General features: G+C 45.5%; 1 protein-coding gene across 1 annotated transcript in view; it reads left to right on the top strand.

Moving 5' to 3' along the window:
• Positions 1–27,280, top strand: part of gmds (GDP-mannose 4,6-dehydratase) — a 129,729-nt gene that overhangs the window by 76,943 nt on the left and 25,506 nt on the right. Inside the window, exons 8-9 of the mRNA XM_079267794.1 lie at positions 22,892–23,010; positions 23,686–23,782. Of these exons, the coding sequence (XP_079123920.1) occupies positions 22,892–23,010; positions 23,686–23,782 (216 nt within the window). The remainder of the gene's footprint in view (positions 1–22,891; positions 23,011–23,685; positions 23,783–27,280) is intronic.

The following is a 27,280-nucleotide window of genomic DNA, read 5'->3' on the forward strand; positions in this document are numbered from 1 at the left end:
TACCAAGTTTGTTCCCTTGAGACCTGCATCCTTCCTTCCCTCCTTCCCCCCCCCTGCTCTCTTTACCTCATACTCTTCTCTCAACTCCCTCGATCTTGTGTCATCCTCTATTTCTTAACACCTCCTGCCCTCCCCCTCCCCACCTCAGTTCCATCCCACACTCTCCCTCGCCTTGTTATCTGCCTCCATCTTTCCCTCCCTCCATCTCTCTATCTCTCCACCCATGATTCAGGGCTCGAACCCGTGTCCTCCTCCTCCTCCCCTGCAGCTCCTCCGTGTTAGCCGGTGGTCTCTCTCGAGGTCCCGGAAGGATTGATGGTATTCTCCTCCTGATCGTCCAACAGGCCAAAATAGATGGCTGACGCAATGCTCTTGTAGGGAGGGACCAGATTAGGAAGAAACGAGAGCCACCCCCTCACGCACACACATCCAGTACATGTGCAGAGAAGAACACTATCTGCATCATCTGTTGGCCTTTGTTCCAGCAAGGGACAAAAAACTCAGGGAAAGTCACTCTGTAAGTGGTGATTGGCTTTTTACATTCTCTGAACTCCTCACGGTCTCCCCCCCCCCTCTACTCCCCCATCCCTCAGGTCAGGGGTGAGGGGTCAGAGGTGAAAGGCGAGGTTGTGGGCTGTCTCCTGGAGGAGAGGAGCTGTTGTAGGAGGTCCCCTCCGCCTAGCCCCTCAGTTTAGACTGAGAGGAGAAGAGCCTCTTCCTCCTCCTCCTCCTCCTCCTCCACATCTGGCTGCCCCCAGAACGCTCATTTGGAGGGAAAACAAGAATGTTTTTATTTCCCAGGAGAGAAGAAGAACTCTGGAGTTAAACCACAGAGAGGCATCCTGGGCCCTCACACAGCCTGCTGCTAGGCTCTGATGGTGAAGGCTTTTCTCTACTCTCTCTCTCTCTCTCTCTCTCACTCTCACTCTCACTCACTCTCTCTCTCTCTCTCTCTCTCTTCTCTCTCTCTCTCTCTCGCTCTCTCTCTCTCTCTCACACATACTCTTTCAGTCTCTTTTCTTTGCTCTTTGTCTCTGTTTTCTTTCTTTATGCTTCCATGTATCTGTGCTTTTGTCATATCCACTAATCAAGCCAACAGACAGCCACGATCAACCCGTCTCCTAAAACGCACAACTTGTTTGTCGACGCAATTTGCATGAAATGGAATGCCGCCAAAGACATGTCCATTACAGCGCTGGCATACAGTCATCCTCTTATGTCATGACCGTAATCTTTGATCTGAAAGCTTTTGAGTTAGATCACAATGTTGGCAGTCGTAGACTATTTTATTGTTGGCTGCACGTGTGACGACATTTAATATTTGAATTGAACATTGCTGGAATCGAAACAACAAAACAACAAAACAACAACTCAACACTGAATTTTAGGTATTGGTGCTCGTATCAAAACATTTTGCAATGGCATCCGGCCCTTGTTTTTTCTCGTTATTTGATCATGTTTAATAAAAGGATAGGGCGTTGCTTCAAATTGAAAATGTCAATGCTGACTTAATGTTGCAACAACTTTTTTTCAACCAACACCACCACCATCTTACCCGAACCGTACAACACGAGAGACTAAGGAAGTTAATCCCGGGTCAAACTCCTGCAATTTATTTTGTACATCCGCCCTGATATTTGAAGTCTTTTTGTCCTCTGTACACGATAAGCATGTCACACATTCTGACAACGTTTCCCATCACAAAGTGATTTGCTTTTGTTTCAGCTGCAGCCAAATGCAATGGAAAGCCAATTTCTTAGATTTACAAGCAGCTCGCCTCAGAAACACGCTCGTCTGTGGAACCTCTCCGACACACACACACACACACACACACATGCATACACAGCTGTGCTCTATTACAGCAATGTACAGTAGCCATCTCTCCGCCCCTCGCCTCGAGCCCTCTCTGTGACTGTTATTGGAAATGTAGCGCTGCTACGGGAGCAAGCTCATGGCGGATTTATATGACGCAGGTGCACGCTCTGGAAAGCACTGCGCACACACACACACACACACACACACACGTGCGCGCATATAAGGAGACACGCGAGTAGACCAGCCCGCAAAGACTAGATCTAATGTCAGCCACTTAATGTCTACACCACTCACAAGTCACAACACACTTCAGACTTACACACACACACACACACACACACACTCACGTATGTGTCTGAACTGCTTAGAGCTGTATCCAAACCAGGCTGAAAGTATCACCCAGCTCCTCTTGCCGCCTGGTTAACTTCATCTGATTCCGATTTTTGACTTTGCGTGTTGAATATGACAAAAAACAAAGTCTTTAAGTTCAAGTTAATATATTTTCCTCTTTGCCCTCGTGCCTAGATGGCTCCTTTTGTTCTGGGAATATGCCAGGCATTTCCTCCGGAGGCCGGAGGTATGCGCTGGGCGTGCTGGGCTCGCTTTTCTCTCTGGCGTTCCTCGATGGCCTAACGGAGGCAAGAAATACCGGGGATACGGTTTCCCTCTGGAAAACAGACAAAGACATTCCGAGGAGGAGCAGCTCGAGTGCCTACACAGCAATAATGTCTGCTTGAGCTTCTAGCCACGTCGACTACACTAGAGTACCTATGGATCTCGCTGGGTTTAAGCTTTTGCAGGAGCAAATGTGCCGCTTAAGACGCAGGATTTCGTTACCAAATAAATTGGATTTGAAGTGGTTTAACGCGGCATTTTCTAACTATTTTCTTTGAGCCCAAAATATCTGATGGAAGAATTTTACAAAACAATCCTCTTCCCAGGGTGTTTCTGTTTCGACATATTACGGATTTCAAGCTGAAAAATGTGAACCTCTTGCCCTAAAGATATTGCCGCCGTACACCCACATATGTGGTAATGTAGTGTCGGACATGTGTGTCTCGTCAGCCCGTCCTGTGTGATGTTCATCCCACTATATTGAAATGCAGAGGGCAGAGAGGCTCCCTGCCAGCCACATGGTTCTGATTTAGCCCGTTGGTGGACGGTCGCGTCTTTTAATGAACAAGCAGGTTGTTTTACTTTTATACAGTAATTGTGGGCAGGAATGTGTGTTTGCACCCCCCCTCCAAAATACAGCAGCAGAGTACCGCACGTCGTAGATTAGCGGGGCAATGAGTTGTACAGCAGTCCCACCACAATGCATTTATTTTTGAATTCATACTGCAGAATTATGCAGTTTTGTACTTTTTGGAGGACAAAACCTCCGACACTGATCGATGTGAATGATGATTTTTCTTTTTTCTCTATGAACACACCCAAGTCAATTTATGTACCTTCATAATTATGTATCATACATGACCATGTATAAACAAAACATGGGAATACTGACATGGAGGTATGCCTTGCAATAGTTGGTGCAATAAAGCATTTTAGTCCCATAGAAACCAGTTCAATTAGGGCTCAATCTGAAGGTTTACAGCAGTGCAGTGATGGTAGTAAATGAGGGAACCTTTTGGAGAACCCCAATGCGTTAATCGGAAAGCAAAAGCAGTGAATCCCATGACACACAGTCTGACGCACATTTGTTTTGCAAACTGCACGGAGGCGTTCAAGCACATGATGATCTATTTGTGAATGAATCGGCCTCTTGAGGTTATTCTGGCGTGTAAAGAAATGCCTGGCACTTACCTTTGTGCCACCTTTGAACAAAGGCAGTGGAAACACTGAAGTTGTTTGTCTTGTTTTGGTTTTGTTAGCGCAAAACAACTTAATGCGCTCTGATTTCTTCACTTTCTCTTTCATGTGTTTTGAGTTACACTTTTTGTCGGTTAACGGCTCGTCATATACGTGCGTCACTTTATCAAGATATGAACTGAAAGAGTAAGTTTTGCTTCTACGTTGAGACGCCGCTGGAAAACCCACTGCAAGCTCCAGATACCACGGGCGTGTTGTTGCATTCCTTTTCTGAAAGTCGTTCCATTTGAAGTTATTCATGCTCAGTGCTATGTTAAGTGTATGTTTACATGATGTCAGAATGGTCCTCTGCCAAGTGCAGGCAGATAAATCAACTTCAGAATCACAACAGAGATGCCATTCAATAATTTGTCGCCGACATTGTCAATCATGGAGGATAATTGTTTCAGCCGTAGGGTCTTTGTGCGTTGGCGTGTACTTGATGCAACGATCGTTGTTGATTTCAGACACGGAAAATCTATTTTCGTCTTTCAGCATGAAGCCACACCTGCATGATGTCATCGCTGCAGGTGTTTGTCAGCGTGCTTTCTTCGTTCAAGGCCGCTGGAGTCCCGGCATCATAGCCTGCCTAAAGGTTTCACACATGGCCCCTCGTGTTCGCCATGTAAACTGTCCCGCTGAAAGAAGACCCGGTCCAGTGCTGGACTCTCAGCTTGTGTCCTTAACGGCGCCCGGGGCTTTTACTGCCTCGGAGCTCGACCCGCTCACTCCGGTGGTCCGCAAGCCATGGGAACCAGCCTCTCTGCTCAGACACACACATACACACTGAGGTCATAAAAAAAAGAAAATGACTGGAGATCGTATTTCTTTTGTTCAGAATGATCTCCTTTCATTTTTATTTTGGTAGAAGGCAGAGCTGCAGATTGTGAGTGTGTGTTTAATTTGGCGTGGATTATTGTTGTGCCTAATTGGCTTTTAACGAGGTTTCAACTCGAGTATGAAAAGAAGCCGGTCTGCTTCTTACCGCCCACCCACAAGAACCGCTCGAGGTTAACCCCATCCAGATCTACATCTTTGCCCCCCCGCCCCCCCAACTTTGACTTTATCCTTCTCAAATCTGCTTTAATGGCGTGATGACAATTGAATACATTCTTCCCAAAGCAGGTTGTACAAGGTCTGTAACTAGTGACAGTTTTGACCGACTTACGTATTGTCATAAATTCTACTTTTATGGGTATTCCCTTATGTCTCCTCACTCCTGGGAATATCCCTCTAGTCTAGATCAACCACCACATATCATCAGATGGTGAATCACTACCAAAGAGACTCAATAGCTGCTTGTAATTATAAGGTCAAACCCTGTGTGCCTCGTTCAATGAGAGGGGCAGCTTTTAACAATAGGACCATCAGCAGTAAGCACTGCCACAAAATGCTATACATTGATGTGGTTATAACACCGCAGATCAAGATCCCTTTGTTGTACGAGTTTCAGCAGAAATATTGACTGTTCTCAATGTGTACGTGTGTCAGCAGCTTTGATTCGCTCCCCCCCCAGATCAGTCTGGGTCTAGGAGAGTTGACTTCACGTGATCCTGATTGTGAAGGTAATGGAGGCAGCAAGTGCCAGTTATGGGTTGTAATGGAAATCCGTAGTCAAGGGTGACTTACAGTAAAACCAAAACAAAACCGTGGAATACAGAGGAAAAGCTGGCCGTTGGTGTTTTTGCCTCCCTTTGTGTGCAATGAACTCAGAACGTCACACACGAACGACGACGAGAGAGCCTTTTATCACAGTTCACTGATACAAAAAGACTAATTGCTGTTGTTGCATGAGCGCCTCACTCAAGCCGCTGCCTCCCTCTGAGGCTGAACTGTTGTCTTATCAAAACAAAGGATTCTTTGAATATTTACATGCAGGGAAAACACCCTCAGGCAATTGTGTGTGTGCGATAGGAAGTCAAATATTTCCCACTAAGTCTTCGGCGAGTGCGCCCGGGGGGGGGGGGGGAAATTCAAAAACACTCGTGTCGTTTGTTCTGCGCAGAAAGTGCTTTTGTTTCCTTGTGCGTCTTGGTGCCTGTTTGCCTCCATCGCTAGCAGCGCTACAGTATGTTAGCGGGTGCAGTTCTTGTGCAGTAACGTGGGGTGCAGAGACAGACGGAGTGTGTGTTTTATGTTTAGGAACGAGAACGTCAATGAGAGTAACAGAATTTCTTTTTTTTTCCATACCGCATGCATCAGATCACACTGGCTCTATTGTTCAGAGGCTTCACTGCCCAGCCACTCACCTTTCTTTCGGATGCGTTGCACTGAATTCAAACATCAAGTCCCTAAATTTAGTCTCGCCTCGGCAGGAGCCTCTCTTAGAGATTACCAGCGGATCTATTCTCTGGCTACACAATTTTTAACAGTAATGCCATGTCATGTTGATCAGAATCTCAAGCGCATGATGCACAGCCAGTGCCAACTTTGGCTGCCAAAGCAGGACATGGCATGCTTTTTTCTGTGGCGGGGAAAAGAATAAAGGCGTGGAGGGCGTAGTAGCGTCAGGGCTCGGAGCAAATCTGGAATTTCATGCAGGTCGTCAACGTTCGCGTCCCGTAACAGACCAACAATACACTTGTTTTCGTAACCAAACTGTGTCACGTGTTTCGGTTGGCTAACCTTAACCTTAGCTGTACTTTAGTCGCCATGAACTGATATTGTAAAAATAATGAATTAGTCATTTTAAAGGTTATTTCATTGAGCGCTCAAAAACGTATTTCTAGCACGATGTCTATCACGAAAGTGCATTTCGCCCTCAGTCAGTGAGTTTAAATTGATTGTAACAGCTGTTGTTTTTGGCTTATTGAGACTTTTACAGCATAGCATGGTAACAGGCCGGATAAAGGCAATAAAATGGTTGCTTTGCTAAAAACGATACCACGGTTGCTCTACGAAGTTGGATGGTACTGGTGAACTTCAGCATTGCTCTGTATATTTGCTGCACAGCAAGGCTGAAGCAGCGGCTCGCAATCCACAAAGACTGTTTTTGGTCTTGTTCACTTCGTTGCAAACAAGCAGGTGGCTTGTTCTGTAATCCTCAACCCTCAACTCCATCCGGCTTTCTCAGGAGGAAGTGGGCTGTCCTCTGAGATGAAGACTTCCTCCAGTGACTCCCACTGCAGCTCCACAGGAAGAGCTGCAGCAGAAGTTTGAGGGCAGAGTCAGTGCACCCTCAGGCACCGTCACTGGGATGGATCCATTTAGTTTGAAAAAAAAGGGGGGGGGGTTAGGTGAGATAGCGGGTAAAGATGGCGGGATGGGATTTGCAGAATGAGATAAGGTTGAGTGAAGATAACTGTGACGTGTGAGAGATGGATGAGGGGAAGAGAGGGAGGAAGTTTAAAGGGGGGGAGGGAGGGGAGGAGGGAGGGACTTATTTTTATGTACATTTTCAGTCACCAGAGAAATAGAAGTTCCTGGTTTGTACTGAGGTAGACCACCTTTGGCTCTGATAACATCCGAATAGTGACTCGCCTGTAGCATCCCGGATGTTAAAGCTGACTGTGCAAATATTCATGCCGCTGATCGTTGAGCCGATTCTCCTGCACTCAAGCGTCTCACTCTTTGCTGCGTTATGTTATCCTGTGTTGTTTTTGTTGTCTGCAAGGTATGTTATTGTTCGGGTCTTAATTTCATCTTATCTTTAGCGATTCTACATCTATTCACTGATTGTAAAAGTGTATTTTTGAGCGTCGTCAATATCGTTATGTTGACAGAATGTAGCAGGACAGCCTCACATGTTTCAGTTCAGGTTAGGTCAGAGAAGGCAAGAGGGTTGGACGCATTTTAGAACTAACAACTTGCGCTTGTGCGTGGGGGGGAAAAAAGTGTTGAATTGCCCTGAAGTACATCAAAGTTTAAAATATTTTGTCCACCGTTCTTGACATGAATCGAGTTGTGTTCCTGCCTCCCAGTCACAATCTAAAACACCCAGAACATTAAAGGTTGTGATACAGGTAAAGGCACACTTGACAGTTTTGTGGTCAGCCAAAAACAATGTTTAAAGTTGGGCTTTCACTGGCATGTGTGTCGCATAGAGGTCCTCTCTGTCAGCTGTAGCTGTTCTACATTAACTCTACACAGCTACTGTGCCATTTTGACTTTCCGTGGTGTATTTCGCAGACTTTGAGAACCTCTCTCTCCCTCTCTCTCTCTCTCAAAGAGAACCTTTGACACACATATTGCCATATGTAAAGAATTTGCAAAGGTCAGCATGAACCACTGAAAATGGCCGAACTTCACCACTGCTTTATTATCCTTGTACCCCTCTGGGTGTCTGACTGTGGAACGATGTGGAACAACAGCCACAAGACTGCAGAGTCCCTGCTGAAAAGCTCCAACACAAACACAACCTCCCCCCCCCCCCCTCTCTCTCTTTCTCTCTCTCTCATATAGCCAGGGGTGAGGCATCTGTTTCCTATGCTCAACATGTTGCAGGCACTGCATTCAATACACACACTCTACTGTTTACACTGCTCCTGTCTTATCTTACACATTGGACACACTACAGGAACATTTCAGAAACACACACCTCTGTTGGGTTCAGAGAGGGGGGGGGGGTAGAGAGTGTGTGTGTGTGTGAGACCGCGGAGCGACCATGTGCAGTGTTTTGATGACACTCACTGGTAATCGTTTGTCCTTTTCAGTGTCATTTGGCCCTGAATCTTTGTGTTAATGTCCGGATGTTATCGCCTCAGTATCAACAGCGACGGCGCTCTCATCTGATCTGGTTTCCCTGCTGATAACACCAGCGGGGGGGGGGGGGGGGGGGGGGTTGTGTGTGTGTGTGTGTGTGTGTGTGTGTGTGTGTGTGTGTGTGTGTGTGTGTGTGTGTGTGTGTGTGTGTGTGTGTGTGTGTGTGTGTGTGTGTGTGTGTGTGTGTGTGTGTGTGTGTGTGTGTGTGTGTGTGGATGATTGAGATACTGTATGAGGTAGCGGAGTTATGTTTATGTTTGAACTCTGTGCTCGTGGTGCAACGCCTTAGTGTCACACAGCCTTCTCTGTGTTTGTGTGTATTTATCGTTTGTTGGCAAGTAACACGATGCAGCATGACGCTAAAGCATGAAACATATCAGAGATAATATCACATGTTTATTTTAGTACCAACCTGACAAAATTATAAGATGAAAAACTACAAGGGAAAATGAAATGACCAAAATAAAACATTTTGAACTTCTTAACAAGAGAGATTGCTGTGTAATGTTTGTATGGTTTGTCTCTGAAGGTGAAGAAGTTCGCAGCATGGCAGACGATTTGATTCAACGCACATGTTGTAGGTCAGTGTGGCATCCACGCTGATTTTTCAGCCGCAGCAGCAGGTGGAAAAAGCAGAAACAATATACGAGTGCTTTTTTTTTCCTATCGCTTCGTCAAAGAAGTGTTTAATGCAGCCAGCTGAGGAGCCATGCAGATTCTGTGTCAACTTTCAAAGCTTTTGACAAACGGCTCCTGACCAGAGTTACTTTTAATATTTAATCATTGATATGACTTGTAGGAGGATGTTGTCATTTTTTTTTTAGATAAAATTCCAATTTTGAAAATAAATCTGCTAAAAAATGAGAAAAAGGACAGAATATAAAATACATAAGAAAGAATCAGTGATTGGACTGAAACTGTGTTATGTTTCACGACTAAATCTATTTTAGGAACATGTAAATGAGTCAAAAAACTGGAATGCAAGTCCCTGCCAAAATCAACACTCGTGTGTTTACTTTCCGTCATCTGTCTAAAACGGTGACGGTTGTAACTGATCTCAAACATTCAGAGTCGATTATATCGCTGATTTCCCAGGTGTGCCTCACTCATCTTGACGTTTTTTCATCCAGTTTTTCGTCTTTTTTCGTCGTCGTCGAAGCCCTCGCTGTCTTTCTGCTTTCTGTATCAGACAGTGATATCTCTAATGACGTAATGAAGCCGGAGGATGAGGCTGGCAGCAGCAGCAGCAGATCGCAGATAGCTGATTTGAAAATAAATTCCCACAGGAAACGTGTGCGTGTACCTGTGTGTTCCAGGAAATGGTGAGTGCGTTTGTGCGTTTCACGGCTCCCTTTGCTGCTGCTGCGGTGGTCAGATAACGTTAATGAATCAATAGTCACCCAAAAGAGGACGGAGGATGGAAAGGGATTTTTATCTGCTTGTAAAATATTATGTTGTGCCCACTTCATGTTTTGTTGAAAATGACGAATGTGCAGTTTCCCCAGCTGTCCCCAAAGACCCCGACCATCTCACAGCCATCATGTTTCTCTCCCAGTCACCCAGTACTCTATCAGTGTTGTCTCAGCATACGACAACAAGGCCGGTCGCTCGTCAGACAGCGTTGATTTAGGACGATTCTGCGAAACCCACATTATGTTCAAATCTGATGTTTTTGAACCTTCTTTGCCATTTTGTGTTTTCATTCCTTTCATGAAAACACATTATAGCGTGTCCTCTTTGATCGCAAAGAGGACACGCTATACTTCCACTGAACATTGGCATTGGACATGAGTTGTGTGCTGCAGAATTGTACAATAGGAACTTGATTCTGTGGGAGACTAGGATCACATGAAACATCCACAAGCCCTACATACGGAACAGACTTTGGCTCTGACAGACAGACTAACCTGGACAGTGTATCGCATTAATGTCTTGACCATGTCGGTCCTGTCCTACACTGCAAAAAACAAGGATTGCAATATGAAATTGCATTGAATTGTGGTGGCTGAGGATGTGAAAAAATGCAAGACCTGTAGGAAACTCAAATTGGCTTCAATAGGAATAAAGTCAGAGAACTCAAAAAAAGAAAAAGAATGATGCCCCTTTGGAAATAAAATAGCTGTCATATTTTTGTCATCCAGTGCCCATTGATACCCGTGTAAGATCTGCCCTCCAAACTGTTGGTTGGCTTGCGGCCACTCCCAGACTGCCCAATCAATCCAACATGGCCCTCGTTTGGACGGCAGCCCGCGGAGGGCCCGTGGCCCCTGCACCTCCATAAATACACTCACCGCTTTCTTAAATATGTGACAAAACAGCGTTAAAGTTTACAGGCCTGGCGTCTGTGTGCACCCTGTTTCACCAGGGGAGGAGTCACTCTTCCACCTGCAGTGGGGTTCTGAGGAGGAAGGGGAGAGGATGTAGTTCCACCAAAAAAATCGTTCACACACACACACATTGGTATCTCACACACACACACACACACCTGCTCTTGATTGTCCAATTTGTAAGCGATGTAGCAGCCGCAGGGGAGCATAGCAACGGTAAACAGGCTGATAGCATCTCATATGAGATCACTGCGTCTGGAACCGAATCCTAAGCAGAGAGACTGAGCCCAGCGTAGACACACACACACACACACACACACATTTACACAAACACACACACACACACTGAAGAGGAAAGCAGGCATTGGTGTGAGTGACAGACGAACGGCAGCGGAGCGTTTATCAGCCTTTACAGTGTAAACGGAGTCTTCCTCTAGCAGTGCTGCTCCTGGTCTCAGCCTCGAGGTCAGGGGTCATGTGTCACTGGGTCAAAGTTGAAACTTAACCCATGAAGGAAGTCTGGAAATTCACTTGACAAAGAAAGCTTGGACTGACACCCGTACAGTTTACCCGCTGTCCCCTTACTGTCTCCTCTGCTTCTGGTTTCTCACATAAACTCACTTTTTCTTTGCTTTTTTTACCTCCATTGAATCTGTGTGTCCTCTCTCTTTCCTTTCTTCCCTTTTGTTCCACAAACAAACAAACAAATAAACACCACTCATCTCTTCATCTGACCTCTCAGACTCCAGTTTCCCATGGCGTTATCTCTTTTCAGTTTTCGTGGAAAGACTAAAAATATTACAACTCCCATCATCTGTCTCCTGCTATCACATCACGCCGTCACTGATAGCGAATCGTACGGACAGTTTGCTTCCTGTGTCGTGTATGGTGTTATCTGCACTTCACACATACTGCAGGCTCGATTTCAGGGAGGAGGAAAATGATGAATGCAGAAATGATTTATGATTTACAATTGATTGATCGATCGATCATCCTACCCTAAATAAGCTATTTACTCGATGAAGCGACCGACTGTTTCATCGCCAATCTACTTTACAAGTTGATGCCCTATTCCCTGTCCTATCCCATCGAAGTCCACCATTCCCCCTTTTGAAAAATCGTTTCATACTGTGCATGTACTCTCCCTCTCTCGGAGGTGCGTCCTCCGCAGGCGGTTTGTGGTGCAAGGTGAGAGATGTGTAAAATCAGTGGGTTCGTTAGGTCCAGACGCAGCGTTCATGCGGCTCTCCTCCTCCTCCTCCTCCTCCTCCTCCTCCTCCTCCTCCTCCTCCTCCTCCTCCTCCTCCTCCTCCTGATGTTTGTTTTCCTTCCTGCCTGTTCAAAGAGGGCAAAATAAATAAAGTGCTTTTCTGGCCCTGCATCACTCATCCCCCTGCGATTGATACCCCGTCTCCGACGAGGATGTGTGTGTGTGTACACACATGCATGTGGGATTATACTGGGTTACAGTAAAAGTTAAATGAAGTCCAGAGACGACTATTTAAAAAGCCTTTCGCGGCCTTCTTTAGCCCCTGTATGCTGCCTATTCATAACCCAACGATGACATATTGGCATATCTACTATATTTAACTTAACTTCTAACTTAACTGGTGTGCATGTGTGTGTTCCTGTCCCCCCCACCCCCAAAAATGGTAACACACCCACGGCAAATGAGAGGGCTCCTTTGAGAAATGTGTTTCTCATGTTCTCACGGTGTAAAAATGACGCTATCGCCGAGCTCCAAGAATCAGCAGCTCTGTCCGCGCTCCGTGGAGCCGAGCCCGACCTCGTGTGTGTGTGTGTGTGTGTGTTTTAACGTTAACTGGTGAATGACAGTCTTTATGAGAGCCATTCCCTTCCTCTGGTGAAAACATGGAAAGATTGTTTACTGAGGACTCACTGTTCATGCAGCCCAGAGGTCACAGTCAAGTTGAAGCGTGTGTGAATCGGTGCACTTCCCCCGTGCATGCGGCTATGTTTAGATGTCCAAACACGCTGATAGTATCAAAGGAACGGGTGCAGGCTTGATTGATCGTACGAACATTAGCTCGACTTGGGCCAGGGGGATTTTTAGTGTTTTGTTGTTTTAGCGTGATCGGAATACATCTGACTCCGTGTTTATGCGATGTGTAAGATATTGGTGTGGTACGCCGCTAAAGCCGCGTGTTGTTGTAAACTCTACGACCAGAGCTGTCATGTGTAAGTCTCAGCCAAAAAACATCCTCGAATGTTTCCATCAGCAGCAACAGTCGTTTGTTGGGGGGGAAGGGTACAGTTGAAAGCCATTTGTCTGATGAAAACATAACGAAATTGAAGGCATAAGTCACGGAAAATCCAACAAGATGACCGCTTGTTATCAGAGGTATCACAAAATATTAAAGAAAAGCATTTGCCCCAAAATAAAATCATGTGCTTTTTCTCTGTTTAACATGCTAATAAAGCTTAAGCCTTCAGTATTTGAATGAAAAGAAACCAAAGTCAGTGTAGTTGTTTCCTCCTTTATTTTGTTCTCTCAGACTAAAACCTCCGTGTTTGAGGTTTATTCATAAACAGTTTAAAGACTTTGTGCTGCGCTGACAAAGCTCAGTTTTTACGGTCAAATGCAAACAGGCGGAGAGATTTTCTGCTGTTGACAGAAGTTCCAACAAGTGCATCCTTTCTGTTTGTTTTACTAATCCCCTAAACATCATGGACGATTAAAAAAAAAATGCAGCAAAATCAGATTTCCGAGCTTTGAGGATGGAGCTTGGCCCCGTGCACCCACACAGTCCTCTGCTCAGGTTGGAGTCGGGCAGCGTTATGCTCTGATTTATTTGAGTGACAGAACCAAGTGAGGTGTTAAAGGTCCCACATGTGAAGTGTGATAAGTATAGAAGCACTTTACTGCATCGGTATCTTGTTCAGTTGGAATAAATGGAAGTTAATAACATGTTTTTTAGTTCCGCAATAAATTAACAAATCAGAATTCATATGTCCGCCCGGCTGGGAGGATCCGGGTGGGGAACATAGCCTTTGGTGTAGCTCTCTGTACAGATATGCTGGTATCAGACCTGGCAACCACACTGCGTGGAAAGCTGCTGCTCCTAGCTGCCAAGACATGGTTCCAGCCTGTAACTAAAACCAGAAATTGTCATAATCTTTGTGTTTGTTTACAGATGAAACAAAACCTCTGTTAATAATGAGCCTTGCTGAACACTACGTTAAGTTAGGCTGACGGGAGGTGTTGTGTCATCTTGTGAGTAAAAGCCCTTTTAAGTCGTCCTTCCCTTGGGCACAGTCCAGATTACCGTGTGGACCCACCAGAAGCAGCCCTGTGTGTGTGAATAAAATGCTTTTTGGACTCGCTGTGAGCGATTGCGATCTCCCTCGTCTGTCAGACGTTGCGACCTCTTCGGGGGCGACGGTGCTGTACAGCGTCCTCTGAGGTCAACCACTGCTGTGAGGCTCGGCCAGCACAACATGGTCAGAGTGGAAGAGACGGCGGCGGAGCTGCGGTCATCTGTGCGTCAACCCCCCCCCGACCATGCTACAGCAGCATGTGTCTCTGTGTGCGTATGTCCGGTCGGGATGAAGTCAGACCGTAAATATAGCCTCGTCTGTCTTCGACTCGACGTCCAGACGGTCTGTCTGACGAGGAAACACGCTGCAGTCTGTGACTTTTTTGGTCAAAACACAACAGGAGAGAGCAGAGCGGGAATGAGTGGAGAGAGGAGGAGGAGGAGGGTGAAGAGGAGGGGGTTTAATAATTTCAGCCATCTCTAAAAATAGTGGGCTCAGTAACGGGAAGAAAAGAAAAAAAAGCTGTTCTGCTAAAAAATCACAGCTCCATAGCAGCCATTTGGATGATGTGTGCTCCCTGAGGTGGAGCCTGGGAAAGTTAGCTGTGCATACTAGCATGGCACTCCGCGTGTGTGTGAATCAATGCCTGTGTGTAAATGTAGACCTTGAATTGAATGATTGAGGGTCTTACTTGCGTATTTACGCAGAGTAGAGTTGGAAAAGCGGTCTTGTTTGGGCCGATAGGACCCGGTCTACACCCTGAGTTGGTCTGGTTTGGTCCGGGCCTGCTCTAGCCCAATCTGTCCCGGTCTGGTCTGGCTCACGGTTCTGCCAAATCCACCCCTGCCTTTTACTGACTCACTACAAGACCATCAGGGATTGTGGCATGCAGGCGGACACAGAAATAAATAAAAAAACGCCTTGTCCTTATATGAGAAAAGAGACCAACATAACTGAGTGAAGTCACATAAAATAAGTTGGAAAAGAACAACTCATGCGATGAACCTCTCCACTCAGGAACTCCTGGAATGTCAGCCCACCAATCTCCATTTCAGTGCTTTTTAATTCACTTGCTATGTGGCCCCCTCTGACTGCCTGTTGAAAGGGTGCTGGCCTTCACGGCGCCAAACTGAGATTCACTTTATTGTTGTTTTTACGGACCGGGTTCATAATGGACGGCAGGGCTTCGTCACTGAGCCTCAGACTGAATGTCCCTGCAGGCCCAATTTGAGAAGCATGTGACTTTTGTGTTGTTATGTTGTTACGGGCGATCGCGAGGAGTGTTCACAGGAAACACTGTTTAATGCAACATCATTTCATGAAGTCGTCATGCTTTCTTTTTTTTGTCGTTATCCAAAGACCTGCTGCGCATATCGTGTTGTTGTTTTAAAGATGCCTCATTTCCAGTGCATGGCTTCGGCTCGGCTCCACTCGCCTCGCTTTTGGTACCGGGTCCTTTTCTCCGTTTCTTTTTCCACTGCAGATAGTCGCCCCGCAGGCTATTTGGGATTGTCAGCTGATCACTTTCTGAATCCTTTCATCTGCAACAAACAGAGAAACGTCTGCACGTCGTCAACTGTACGACGTGATTTAGATACGGAAATACCAAATCAAAGGTTTAAAAGTTTTAAAAAAACACTTTGATACTCGATACGGGCACATTCTGGTCGGTTCTTAAATCGTATGGAGGTTCAGTGCCCATCCACAGAAAATACTTTTGTGAAACTTCCTCTCCTGCCTGACGCGCCCGCTCTGCCGTGTCAAAATGTTTGTACCGATGTGGATTGTGTGTCAGCGTTGTGTTGACAGCACTGTGGCGTTGTTATGTGATATGCAGTTTAGAGTGGCAGGGAGAACTTATATCACCTGGTTTATGAGACACCATTTAGCATGTTGTTCGAATTTCAAACACCTTGTCAGAGCCCTGAGCGTGTGTGTCTGTGTGTGTGTGTGTGTGTGTGTGTGTGTGTGTGTGTGATGTGTATCGCAGAAAGAACGCTCAAAGAACAAAAGGATCCTTTGAGAGCAGAATTTCAGAGGGAGCTGTCAGACGTGTCCGTTCTTCTCTAAGCCGGTGTTTGGGATTATCCTGCGCTGTTGTGGAATGCTGTTCAACACACAGACAGACACACTCGCAATGCGACGTCAGTCACTCACATGTAACTCCATACACTCTCCCTGCGCTCTCGTCAAACGGCCGTGGATGTGAACGGTCTGCGTGATACAAGCAGTGTTCGTCCCGCCTCTTCTGTCCGAAGGTATTCTACGTGATCGACTCATTGCCAAAAACCTGCGGATGATGTCGAAAGACCAAAATGTAATGGGAAGACGGCGTCGCTCTGTTTGTTCACTGCAGCTCACAATTGTGACACATTGAGAATTTTGGGTGACGTGTTTTTCAAAACAATGATGCTTGAATTTGTCTTTGCCGAGATCAAATTGCGCCGGATAAGTTACGCTGCACAATTGTTTCATTTTGTGTTTTTAGTCAAGCCAAACAAAGTGAAATGAACCACCACAGACAAGTTCAGATTGTAGACGGAAAGAAACGAGCTGTTAAAACGATGACAGCGGCTGCACTTCACTGGTAAACTTGACCGTGAACAACACACACATATCTCTGCTTTCAGTCTAAATACACTTCTCTGCCACCCCAGTAATGTCTGTGTCATATGTCATCATTTTGGTAAACTATATTTTGCCTCGTTCACCCCCACATGCAACGCCAATGTTTTTTATGTACAGCACATCCCCTTTGGACCACATTATTGTTTTCAGGCATGAAAAGTCGAGTGTCGATGGAAGGCCCAAGCTGAGAGAAGAATAGGTCTTCTGTAATTGTAAATAAATGAGATGTTAAGTAATCATCTACAATGGGAGGAGGATATCTGGCCTCAGTGTGGTATCTGCTCTGGGGCCGATGTCATTCTGGAGTCGTAATTTCAATACTATTTGCCTAATCTCGGTACAAGATGGCTGCAGATGATTGCCAGTGCATCCGGGAAGTATAGTGGCCTTGATGGATGTGGGTCCTAAAAGAGCAGCCGATAACACCAACTCGTGACATACATGAGCGAGGCCGCGTTTGAGCCCGAGTGTGACCTTGCGTCGTGATGCATGAATGTCTTGTATCGCAGCTCGTGACTGCAGCTCGTTAATCTCAGTATCGGTGGTATGAGTCGGGGCTGGCAGGCCCGGAGCTGCGTCTTCTCCAATTCAAGGCTTCCCTCTGATCCACGCCAAAATAAGAGCACTCTTCTTCTTATTTTTCAGGCTTTATTATTCTTGTCTGGCAGCTGTGCTAGCATGTTGTGGAACAGTCCTGAGTACCTCTTGAGCTGCTAATGATGTGGAAAAGCCGGCACTGGTCGAGGTCTGCAGTGGGGAAGACATGGAACCTGCAGCTTCTCCAAAACCGTCAGGGCACATGCTGAGCTCTGTGAGAATACAAATGTTGGAATGAATCAGACGGACACAAGTGGCTTTAAGTGATAATATATTAAAGGTGGCCAATCTATTCATGCTCTAGAGTTTAAACTTACTTAACTTTGTTTTTATTGATGCAGGAATGTGAATGAATCCTGGCATGAGTGAGTTTTTTATGGTTTCAAGTAAAAGCGGATTTGTCATATGTTTGCGTTTGTGAGTGAGTCAGAAAGTGCGTGTGTGTTAGTGTGTGTTTATGCATTCGCCCGTGCGTGTGTGTGTGTGTGTGTGTGTGTGTGTGTGTGTGCGCGTGTGCGCGTGCGCGTGTGTGTGTGTGTGTGTGTGTGTGTGAAACCCCGGGGTTAATGGCATTAGCAGGCTGTGATTGGGGCTGATGGCTTTCTGCGACCATAATAGCAGCTCTATTAAGTGTTTACCTTGAGCCATTCCACATGTCAGCTGTAGTCAAGCAGCCAGAGACGGAGGACCGGGGGGCTACAACAGCCTGGGACGCTGGGAGGGAGGCGAGACACAGAGTGGGGGGGCGGAGGAAGGAGGTACAGATAAGTCATGGTGGTTTGGAGAGTGGTCTGATGTGGTTTCTATACCAGGAAACATCCATCTTGTCTTCAAGCAAGAACACACTTATGTGTTTGTTTTTATTCGGAGATGCAGCGTGTGGGACGAATCCATCTTCAGGGATTGATAAAGTATGACATTCACATTAGCAGATGTTGGGCATAAGCAACACAGAGTTCAGGGCCTGGAACAGTAGTTTTGCAGCCATTGGTATCACAGTGGTGAGCTATACACAAGTACTCTGAGTCAGCAGACTGCCTTTGGTTTGCACCAGGGATTTTCCCGCAGTGTCGGAGCTTTGGTTGTGCTCTATCTGTGCTCTATCCGACGGAGGCATATGGAAAGGATTAGATTAAATATAATACACCGGTAGAGAGAAAAAAAAAGAAGTGGCACCACATCTGAATACTGAAGCCATGAAAACTTCTACTGGATTAAAGTCACTGTTTTTTATGTGTCCTCAAAGTCGCTGATTTGTGAAGAGTTGCTACTTTTTTTGTGACTGCCGTTGAACATGTTTTATTTTGAAAATGACTCGGGAGATATATAAGCTGTAGACGGGTATGTTACAGCAGGTTTCAGCAGATGACAGCTAGGGATGGGGTTTGATGGCATTTTACCATGTATTGTTATTCTTTAGGCTGTTTTTGACTAATTTTGTGTTCAGATTCTATTCCTTAATTTGTGTGACATGTTTTACGGCTTTTTACATTTTCAGAACATGTTTGGAAATGAGTGTTGTCACTTTATCATCTTATCCCTTCGATTGATGTCTTTTTGTAGATTAATATTCAAATCAACAAACAACAAAACCGAAGTGAAAGATGGATATATTACCTCAGCATTTAGTCCTGAAAGATGAAATAAACTTTGCTCGATGGCCAGTACGGATAATCTTCTGGCATGGTACGTATATGTTTGTACAATAATTACAATATTTATAAAACATGTTCTCAAAGGTTTTGGACAACAAATGCAGGTGGGAATGTATTTTTGACGAATTAAGTATCTGACAGAAGATACTTCTTGGCGTAAAAATCCTGCAAATACAATTCCTAGCGGTATATAACGTCATATTGCCCAACGAAAAAAGTAAAGAAGACATTTCAACGAAGCTGAACAAGTCCAGACATTTTACCAACTGACCAGATCTAAACTGTTTCCAGTGTTCAAATGTTCTGCTCCCCGGTAGTCAAAGTGGCAAAGAGAGGTTAAGCTAAGTATGTATTTCAAAAACATTCCCATCAGAAACTTCCAATGTCACAGATATTATATACATCCATGTTATTTCTGCAGTCTCTGAACAAAACACGGCATTTGAACTTTGGACAGCAGGTTTCCCCCTCGTGTGTGTCAGAATATAATTCAGGTAAAGGGGTCGCGGGTGGCTGCAGGGGTCAGTATCTGTCTCTGAGCTGGAGTCGAGTGTGGGGTGTGTGATGGGGGTCATCCTGTGGCCATGTGAACAGGAAGGTGCGGGTTCAGTGTGAAGGGCTGAACCTCCGAGCTGTTTATCAGATAGCTAATGAAGCAGAGAGAGAGAGAGGCAGAGAGAGAGAGAGAGAGGAGGGGCACCTGAGGGGAGAAAGGGGCCTAAAAGTGAAAAATGGAGGAAGAGAAAGAAGAGTGGCCTGAAAAAGAGAGTGAGAAAAAGATGAGTTAAATGTGGGAATACCCGCAGTGGAGCCAGCACTCTCCCCTTAGCTGTTATTAGAAGAAGAATGCACCACAGTCTCCCATGATTTCTCTGAGCTTTATTCCCACTGCATCGAGTACACATCATGTTATTTATCACATTTCCTGGTTAAGAATCGGGCCGTATCACTCAGCTCCAGCCGTAAACATTTTCTCTGGCTGCGAGAGAAGCCGAGCTGCGTTTCCAACTCCCGTCATCGCAGCCATCCAGTTTCCTGCAGGCCACACATTCATCAGCGTGGCCCGCGGGGAAGAGGGAAAGAGCCTGCTCCATTACCAGTTCAAATAATCCGACAGTCAAGATGATCAAAACAGTGTAACAGTGTCGATGTCTCGCGTTTCCACCGATAATTAATCCTGCTCATACTGAGAAGGAAAGGGTCCGGTTCGTTTAAAATGGCGTGATGTGAATCGGCCTCTGGTTCAATTCTCAGGCTAGATCTATGATCTTTGTTCTTTATGATTTCTTAAATATTATATTGTAATGTGTCAGGCTGCAAGTAGTGATTATTTTAATTATTGATGATTTTTTTAAATTGTTATTCTTGTATCTAGAAAGTTACCATCAAAATACATCTTGTTTTGTCTGGCCAAACATCCCAAACTAAAAGATATTCCATTTACAATGATATATATGTCAATTGTCAGAGTTGTGACTGATTAGCTCTCTGCTGCGTTTGTTTTCATCTCAAATAAAGCATTTTGAAGTAACTTGGCAGTGCATTAACCAGCTAATTCATTTATTGTTTTGGGACGAGTGCTGATGTACCGTCCTACATGTCCTACAATGCTGCTTTGTTTTATCATTCAAGGGGAAAAAGGTTCCCTGTGCAGTTTCACAACTCACGTAGCGCTATGGAGGCCTTTTTTTTTATGAGTGGGTCCCGGTTTTGTTTCTCTGAAGCACATGCTAGGATGTACATGATATTGGAAAAATCAACTTAAAAAAAAGCCCAAAATGTGGGAACAATTGTGAGCACAGATTGTAATGGAGCTCTGCTCGTGGAAAATTGAACACGCTTCGATTAATTTGTTCTGCTGTCAGTCCGACACCGAGGTGCTATTATTGGCTCATGCAGCAGTGTGAGAATCTGGTGTGTTCATCAGGGGCCAGAGGGTGAGGGGTCAGGCTCAGGGGAGCCATCAGCGCTGAGCGGTCAGCTGACCCTGAACGAGCCTGAGATAGGATGGCCTCGCCCCCCCGAGGAGGAGCATTCCTCGCTGCTCGTTAACATTTTGTGCACTTCCCGTTGTCACGCGAACACGTTAAATGTAAACTTTGTACGCAACGTGTCTAACGGCCATAGTGCCATGGAAAGAATAAAACATGTCATGGTCCCAAGAAGATCATTTCTTATTGTCTTCTGACCCTCCATCTGGTCCTGCTGTGAGGTCAAAACGTCCCCGTTGACCAATACCATGGTTCATGAAAGGGTAACGCAAAAACAAGCATTCAATTTGCTGTGTATATTTACGGCGTTCATAGCATTCATGCTAATATTTTGGCGACGCCTGACGTTTCCTCTTGCACCACTTCTACTGTCTATATCTAATGGGCAGTTTGCGTTGCAGTTTAATAATACATGCATGCTCTCAAGTGGATAAACACTTTGCAGGATCAGTTTAGTGAATTTCTTTTGTGCGTGGTGTGAGCGACATTGAAGCTTGTGTGAACTGCTTATGGGAAGTTTGGTTTTTAGTATTTTTGTGTGTTTCTGCAAAAGACACACCTATGAGTACTACTGCAGAGGGAGACAGCCAGTCTCTGCTCTGTCCAACTGTATCACATAAAACATCCTGATGGGGCCGGATGGAACACATACACACACATGGAAAACACACACACACTATTCAATGCAAAACCAAGTAGAGCACATGAACTGCGCTGATGTGATCCTCTGAGAGCGAGACAGGCAAAGTGTTTGAGTAACCTCTGTAGAGACGGAGAGGAAACCAACTCCACACCTTCTCCACCTTTCTGCTGTGGAGAACAGACAGCAGCTGAGTGGCTGGACTCGTGTACAATAGGCCGGAGCAGAGCTCGTGGTGAGAGGTGTCACTTACCTTCATTGAGTGTTGGGAGTTTTTGCTGTTCACCCAAACTGTAAAGCACCTGTTGCATTCATCTCATCATCAAGTCAGCTTCACGAAATCTATTTCCTCTTGATAGTATTTAAAAACTGAAAACCATGCACAAAAATGTTGGTTCTTCATGTCGACATTTTTCGCGCACCAATGAGTTGCCAATATCAGTTACTGCTGTAACTGTGTCACAACCAAAGCATCAGGACGGAGCCATCGACAGGATTTGTTTGTCAGTTTCATGATCACGAGTTATGGACTCGTCTTGTTTGAGATATTAAAGGGAGGCGCTGAGGAGCTACAATCTGTTAATAAACACAAATACATTGAAAAATAAACTAGCTTTTGATTTCAACACGCGTTGGTTTCTTTGTCGCTGTTCTTGTACCTCAAGTAGTTTACCAGAAAATATTTAAGAACTTCAATCTACCAGCAGACTGAATAAATCAAAACCCTACCCTCATTTACTGTATGTCACCCTTTAAACATGTGCAGTTATGAGCATTTTCCTGTCTGTCGGTCTGTCTCTGTGTCCCCTCCGAGGCTCCTCTAATCAGGCTCGACGTGCCAGAGGTCAGCGGCTCTGACCTGCTGGCTCTGGTTCACCATAAATATTATGGGACCGAGAACAGGCACTCTCGCTGGCCGTTTAATATAGCGCTGGGTCCATTAAGGGATTCAGACTATCAGCTTTCACTGGGATATATCGGCTAATGATAACACTGCCTGCCTGCACCGGCCGGTTAGAAATACAAGTCAGAACTTGATGCTGCTGTACTTTTATTTCTGGAAGTTTGTCCTCTCCTTACCTTTTTTTTTTTATTAACTTTTGGTGTCGTTTTAAAGCGTTGTGTTTGCGTGCATAGGTGCATGCTGTGTGTGCTTTGTGTGTGCCGGCAACACAGTGAGCCTGGGGGAGCCCTCTGTCCTCCTTTCCCACGATATTTGTCCCACGAGTCCCCTGCGGTGACGTCAGGACAGAGGTACGCGCGAATGCCAACGCTCAGAGGTCCTCGGTTCACTTCCTGTCTGTCAGGACCGAACTGGGCAGGGTCCAGTGTGGAGCGCCGAAACTGTCTTTATGATCGCTCAGTGGTTTAACCTCTCTGTCCCTGTCCTCTCTCCGTCTCTTTCAGGCTATGTGGCTGATGCTGCAGGAGGAGGAGCCGCAGGATTACGTCATCGCGACGGGGGAGGTGCACAGTGTGAGGGAGTTTGTGGAGAAGGCCTTCCAACATGTGGGGAAGACCATTGTGTGAGTGCCCACAGATACACACATACACAGACCGTCACATTAACGTAACGGTCACAGCATGAACTCACAGAGATACTCTATCCAGGGTTTTTGTCTTCTTCAAAGCGCTTTAATAAATGAACGATTAATAATTGTCATTTCTTATTCCAAAGTAAGTAAAATAACCCACATGAGACGAGGCTAGGCAGCACAACTTACACAGCAAAATGCCTCTAACATAGAAAAGTATGCTTTGGTTTTGTCCTCCTGTTTAAAATCTGCACCAGAGTTCAATATTCAATGAAATCAACAGTCAAATTATTGAGAAAATGTATTTTTCGTGGACTGAGAAACCAGCAGGATGGTCATCAGTGAAGCCATCAATGTAACAGGGTCCATGTCTGAAAGAGGCTATATTTTAGAAAACTTCTATCTCCTGTTCAGTGCCACATCTCAGTCCCCTCCTCTGTCTCACCTCTCATTCACCTCCTGGCAGACACTGGCATGTTGGGGAAGGTGTGTGTGTGTGTGTGTGTGTATGACTGCTGTGTTGATTTAAACAGGTGGCGTGTTTTGTCTGCACGAGACGTTAAAGAAACAAACTGCACAAGAAATAATCAGGGAGACGGAGGAAAGGAAAGCTGAACCCTCCAGCAGATGTGGGACATTGTTGTAAAAATGTGTGTGTCTTTCCAGGTGGGAGGGAAAGGATGAGAATGAGCTTGGCCGTTGCCAGGAGACGGGAGTGGTCCATATAAAGGTGGACTCTAAATACTACCGTCCCACCGAAGTGGTAAGTCCGGTTTTTCAGAAATGTTTGACTCCAGTGAGCCCACTCACCTCCAGACCACCATGATCTTCACACTTTAGACTTTCCTTTGTTCATTTGTAGGAAACAAAGCAGTTATTCCTCATGACTTCAGCCAAAGCTAACTTGTCACTTAATTATTGATAACTTGAGAACCATACTGGTGGTTTAGCATGTTTTAGCCATATGTTACACATTATTATTATTATTGCCAATGTTTCCTTTTTCTCTGGAGCACTTGTTTCTGTTTCTTTCTGATCTCTTGCTTGCTGTGCCGTTTATCAGGCAGACTTGCAGACCGTATCAACAAAGCACACTCACTGCTGCTGATAATCTGTCATTCATACAGTTCTATAGAATTCATGAAACAGCGTAGCACATATTGTTCATTATACCTGACCGTAACATGAATGTTGCATGTATTCTCTGCATGTATCTGATTGCCGGTCATTGTGTCTGGGACCACACACTTATCAGCTGTAGCGGGTCCAGTTGGCAGCCCCCCCGGACTGCTTATTGTATGCTTTTAAACGAGCCAGTCCGCCTCTTTAAGAGTAATGTAGGCTACATCCTGCCAGTTGGTGCAGAATGGGGGCTCGTATTCAGGCAAGCGACCTTGACCATTTCTACTTTAATAGCGATGGCGTGTGTTGAATTGAATCCCTCAGCCGGTGAGGGCAATTCTGCGGAATGAGAAGCTGCTTTGAAAGCACTCAAGAAATGTAATGTCTCTCTTTTTTTTTATCAGCTTGTGCTTAAATTTATAGCGGCGGTGAGCATCCAAAACCCCAAAAAATGGCCATCATTGTATCCCTCCGTCTCTCCCAAGGCGTGAAGTGTCTCTGATATTTGGGAGGTCTTTCTCTCATCGCTGTGGCCCTGGGGCATTGTGGCTGCTCCCCTGGGGAGGGTGTAGTGTTACCCCGGGGTGTTGTGGCCGAAGATTAGCTGTCAGGTTCTCGGTTTAAAGCCAGCAGCTCCCCTCTGCTGAGCTTTGGTCCGGCGAGATTAGAGCTGAGATGCAGTTGAGTGACGGCGGAGGATTAGCGAGGAGGCCCCTGCTGACTGACTGCCGATGGAAGCACCGGTCACACACCTGGGCCTGTGTTCTTTGTACGCGTCGGCTCATTCATTCAAGGTCTTAGCCAAGAATCCACACTGAAAACTACTCTAGACACAGTGGTGACTTATCAGCAGAGGAGCCGTTTGGTGTCTTTCACAAGAGCTTTTGTGATACAAGAACAAATGGACAATACACTCTTTGGTGCTGATGCCGACCTGACCTAATCAACCAACGCAGTCCATCAATAAAGCTGAAACTAGTTGCAACATCCGCTTACTGACTTAAGCAGCCGATGAAATTTGTGACGGCAGCTTTGAAGGGATTTGAAAGATTCTGTTCCTCCACATGGTAAAACTAAGTGTTGTCCACAGCACACCTGGTAGACAAATGCATAAGAGAATGAAGTCGTTTAAAAGAAAATCAATAATTCCTGCACGTTCACTGCAGCACTTAGTTTGTTAGAGCTATAATATCGCTGTCATCGACCTTCATCAGGCGCCACAAGTTCTGATCCAAATCCGAGGTGACGTCTTATTATTTCTGTCCATCAAACAAACAGTCCTCAACCAAAATATGTTGAATTTACAGTGAAAAACAACTGTCGCAAGCAGATTTCACATTTGAGAAACAAAGGTTTTCTTGATTTCTGTTTTTTTGTAATCTTTTTTTTTTTAAGCTCTCCTTCTATCCGTCAGCCGCTTTCATCTGTTCTTTGTTAGTTTGCGCTTCACTTTCCAGGTTTCAGTGAATTAGCTGGAACAACCAACAGTTTCTACTGCATCGCCTGCGACGCTCGGAGGGAACGGGGTAAAGATTGCAGGGATAACGAGAGCGAAACGGTTCAATTACAGCAGGCGACTTCTCTGCTCTGTCTCACTGTCTCTTCATTTCTGTAGAAGGGGTTAAATAGACTGAAGAGTGTTTAACCTCTGACCCCTTCAGCCAGGAAGTGACTGACACTGGGCTCACAGCTCAGCATTGTGGCTCTCCTGAAGTGGAAATACCTGTCATCGTGTGTGTGTGTGTGTGTGAGTGCGTGTGCGCGTGTGCATGAAGTATCCCGCTTACTCGCACCTTTTTGGTTTTGGTTTGCTGTGTTGGTGCAAGAAAATGTGTGTGTCTGTACGTAAGAAGAGTGAGTCCTCAGGCTGTGTGCTAATATATATGTAATTCATCATTATCCCTGTCAGTGTGTGTGTGTTTGACATGAGCTCATTTATCTCCCCAGCCCCTTGGGACAGGGGCGAGCAACCCGGGCGGGGCGGGAGGGGGTGAAATATGCAGGTGTGCTTCACATGTGGTGCGAGTGTGTGTGTGTGTGTGTGTGTGTGTGTGTGTGTGTGTGTGTGTGTGTGTGTGTGTGTGTGTGTGTGTGTGTGTGTGTGTGTGTGTGTGTGTGTGTGTGTGTGTGTGTGTGTGTGTGTGTGTGTGTGTGTTTCCCGGTGTATAACCGTGCACTTGTCTTGTGTTTATTTGGGAAACAAAGCCTTCGAGGCTGCAGAGGTGACCGGGAATTTTACCGCTGTGGTTGTGGAAGCTGTTTCCTGGATGCGAAACATGCTCATTGAATAGAAAATAAAACAAACCACAGCCATTTACTGTAGAACGCAAGCAAAAGATGTTGGTTTTGAAGCTGTCGGGGTTTTTGTGACTGTTGCTGGAAAGCTACAGCTAACTGCTCCAACTGTCATGGCTGCTGTTCGTTTCCATTGAATTGGCTTTGTAGAGCTGTCAGTCACACTTGTCAGCCTGTGGGTTTCTGCCAGCACTGAGGTTTGACTGAGGTGAGTGGCCTCTGCCTGATCTTTGCGAAGGTGTGTCACGGCCTATGCTGTGTTGTGATTAGTTTTGGTTGCCAGGTGACATGCAGTGCCGTGGCCGAGGATATTTCTAGTTAGTTCAGTGGGTTTCCTTCGTCTGGTTCTCACAGTTGTGTTTAGACCTTGTCGAGAGATTTACAAGGCTGGAACTACAGCAATGCTAAAATTGAAAATTGATACGTGAATTAGTACAGCACAACAGATGAGGTGGAGCTGTCTTGTGCTTGTGGGTGTGTGCGTACGTGTGTTGTTCTGTGTGTACGTGTGTTGTTCTGTGTGTACGTGTGTTGTTCTGTGTGTACGTGTGTTGTCAAACCAGAAATGCAGAATACTACATTGCGAAATGCAGGTTTTTTTTAGAGCTCCTCCTCAGACAAAAGTAGGGCGAAAACTACAACTCCCAACATTCCTGGTGCGGTTAGAACTGTTACCATCGATACTATAGACATTGGGTCTTTAGTAATGTGTGGTGCAACCCATTGTGAGACCTCTGGTAAACTCAGCTCCATGTACTGTTTATCATATTTCTTTTTGGTTTAGCTCCTGTCGTTTCAAGCTGCACTCAAACGTGAGCTTTGTTTAGTTTCTGCTGATGTTGAC

The sequence above is a fragment of the Melanostigma gelatinosum genome, assembly GCF_949748355.1.
Source record: "Melanostigma gelatinosum genome assembly, chromosome: 4".
Taxonomy (NCBI): Eukaryota; Metazoa; Chordata; class Actinopteri; order Perciformes; family Zoarcidae; genus Melanostigma; species Melanostigma gelatinosum.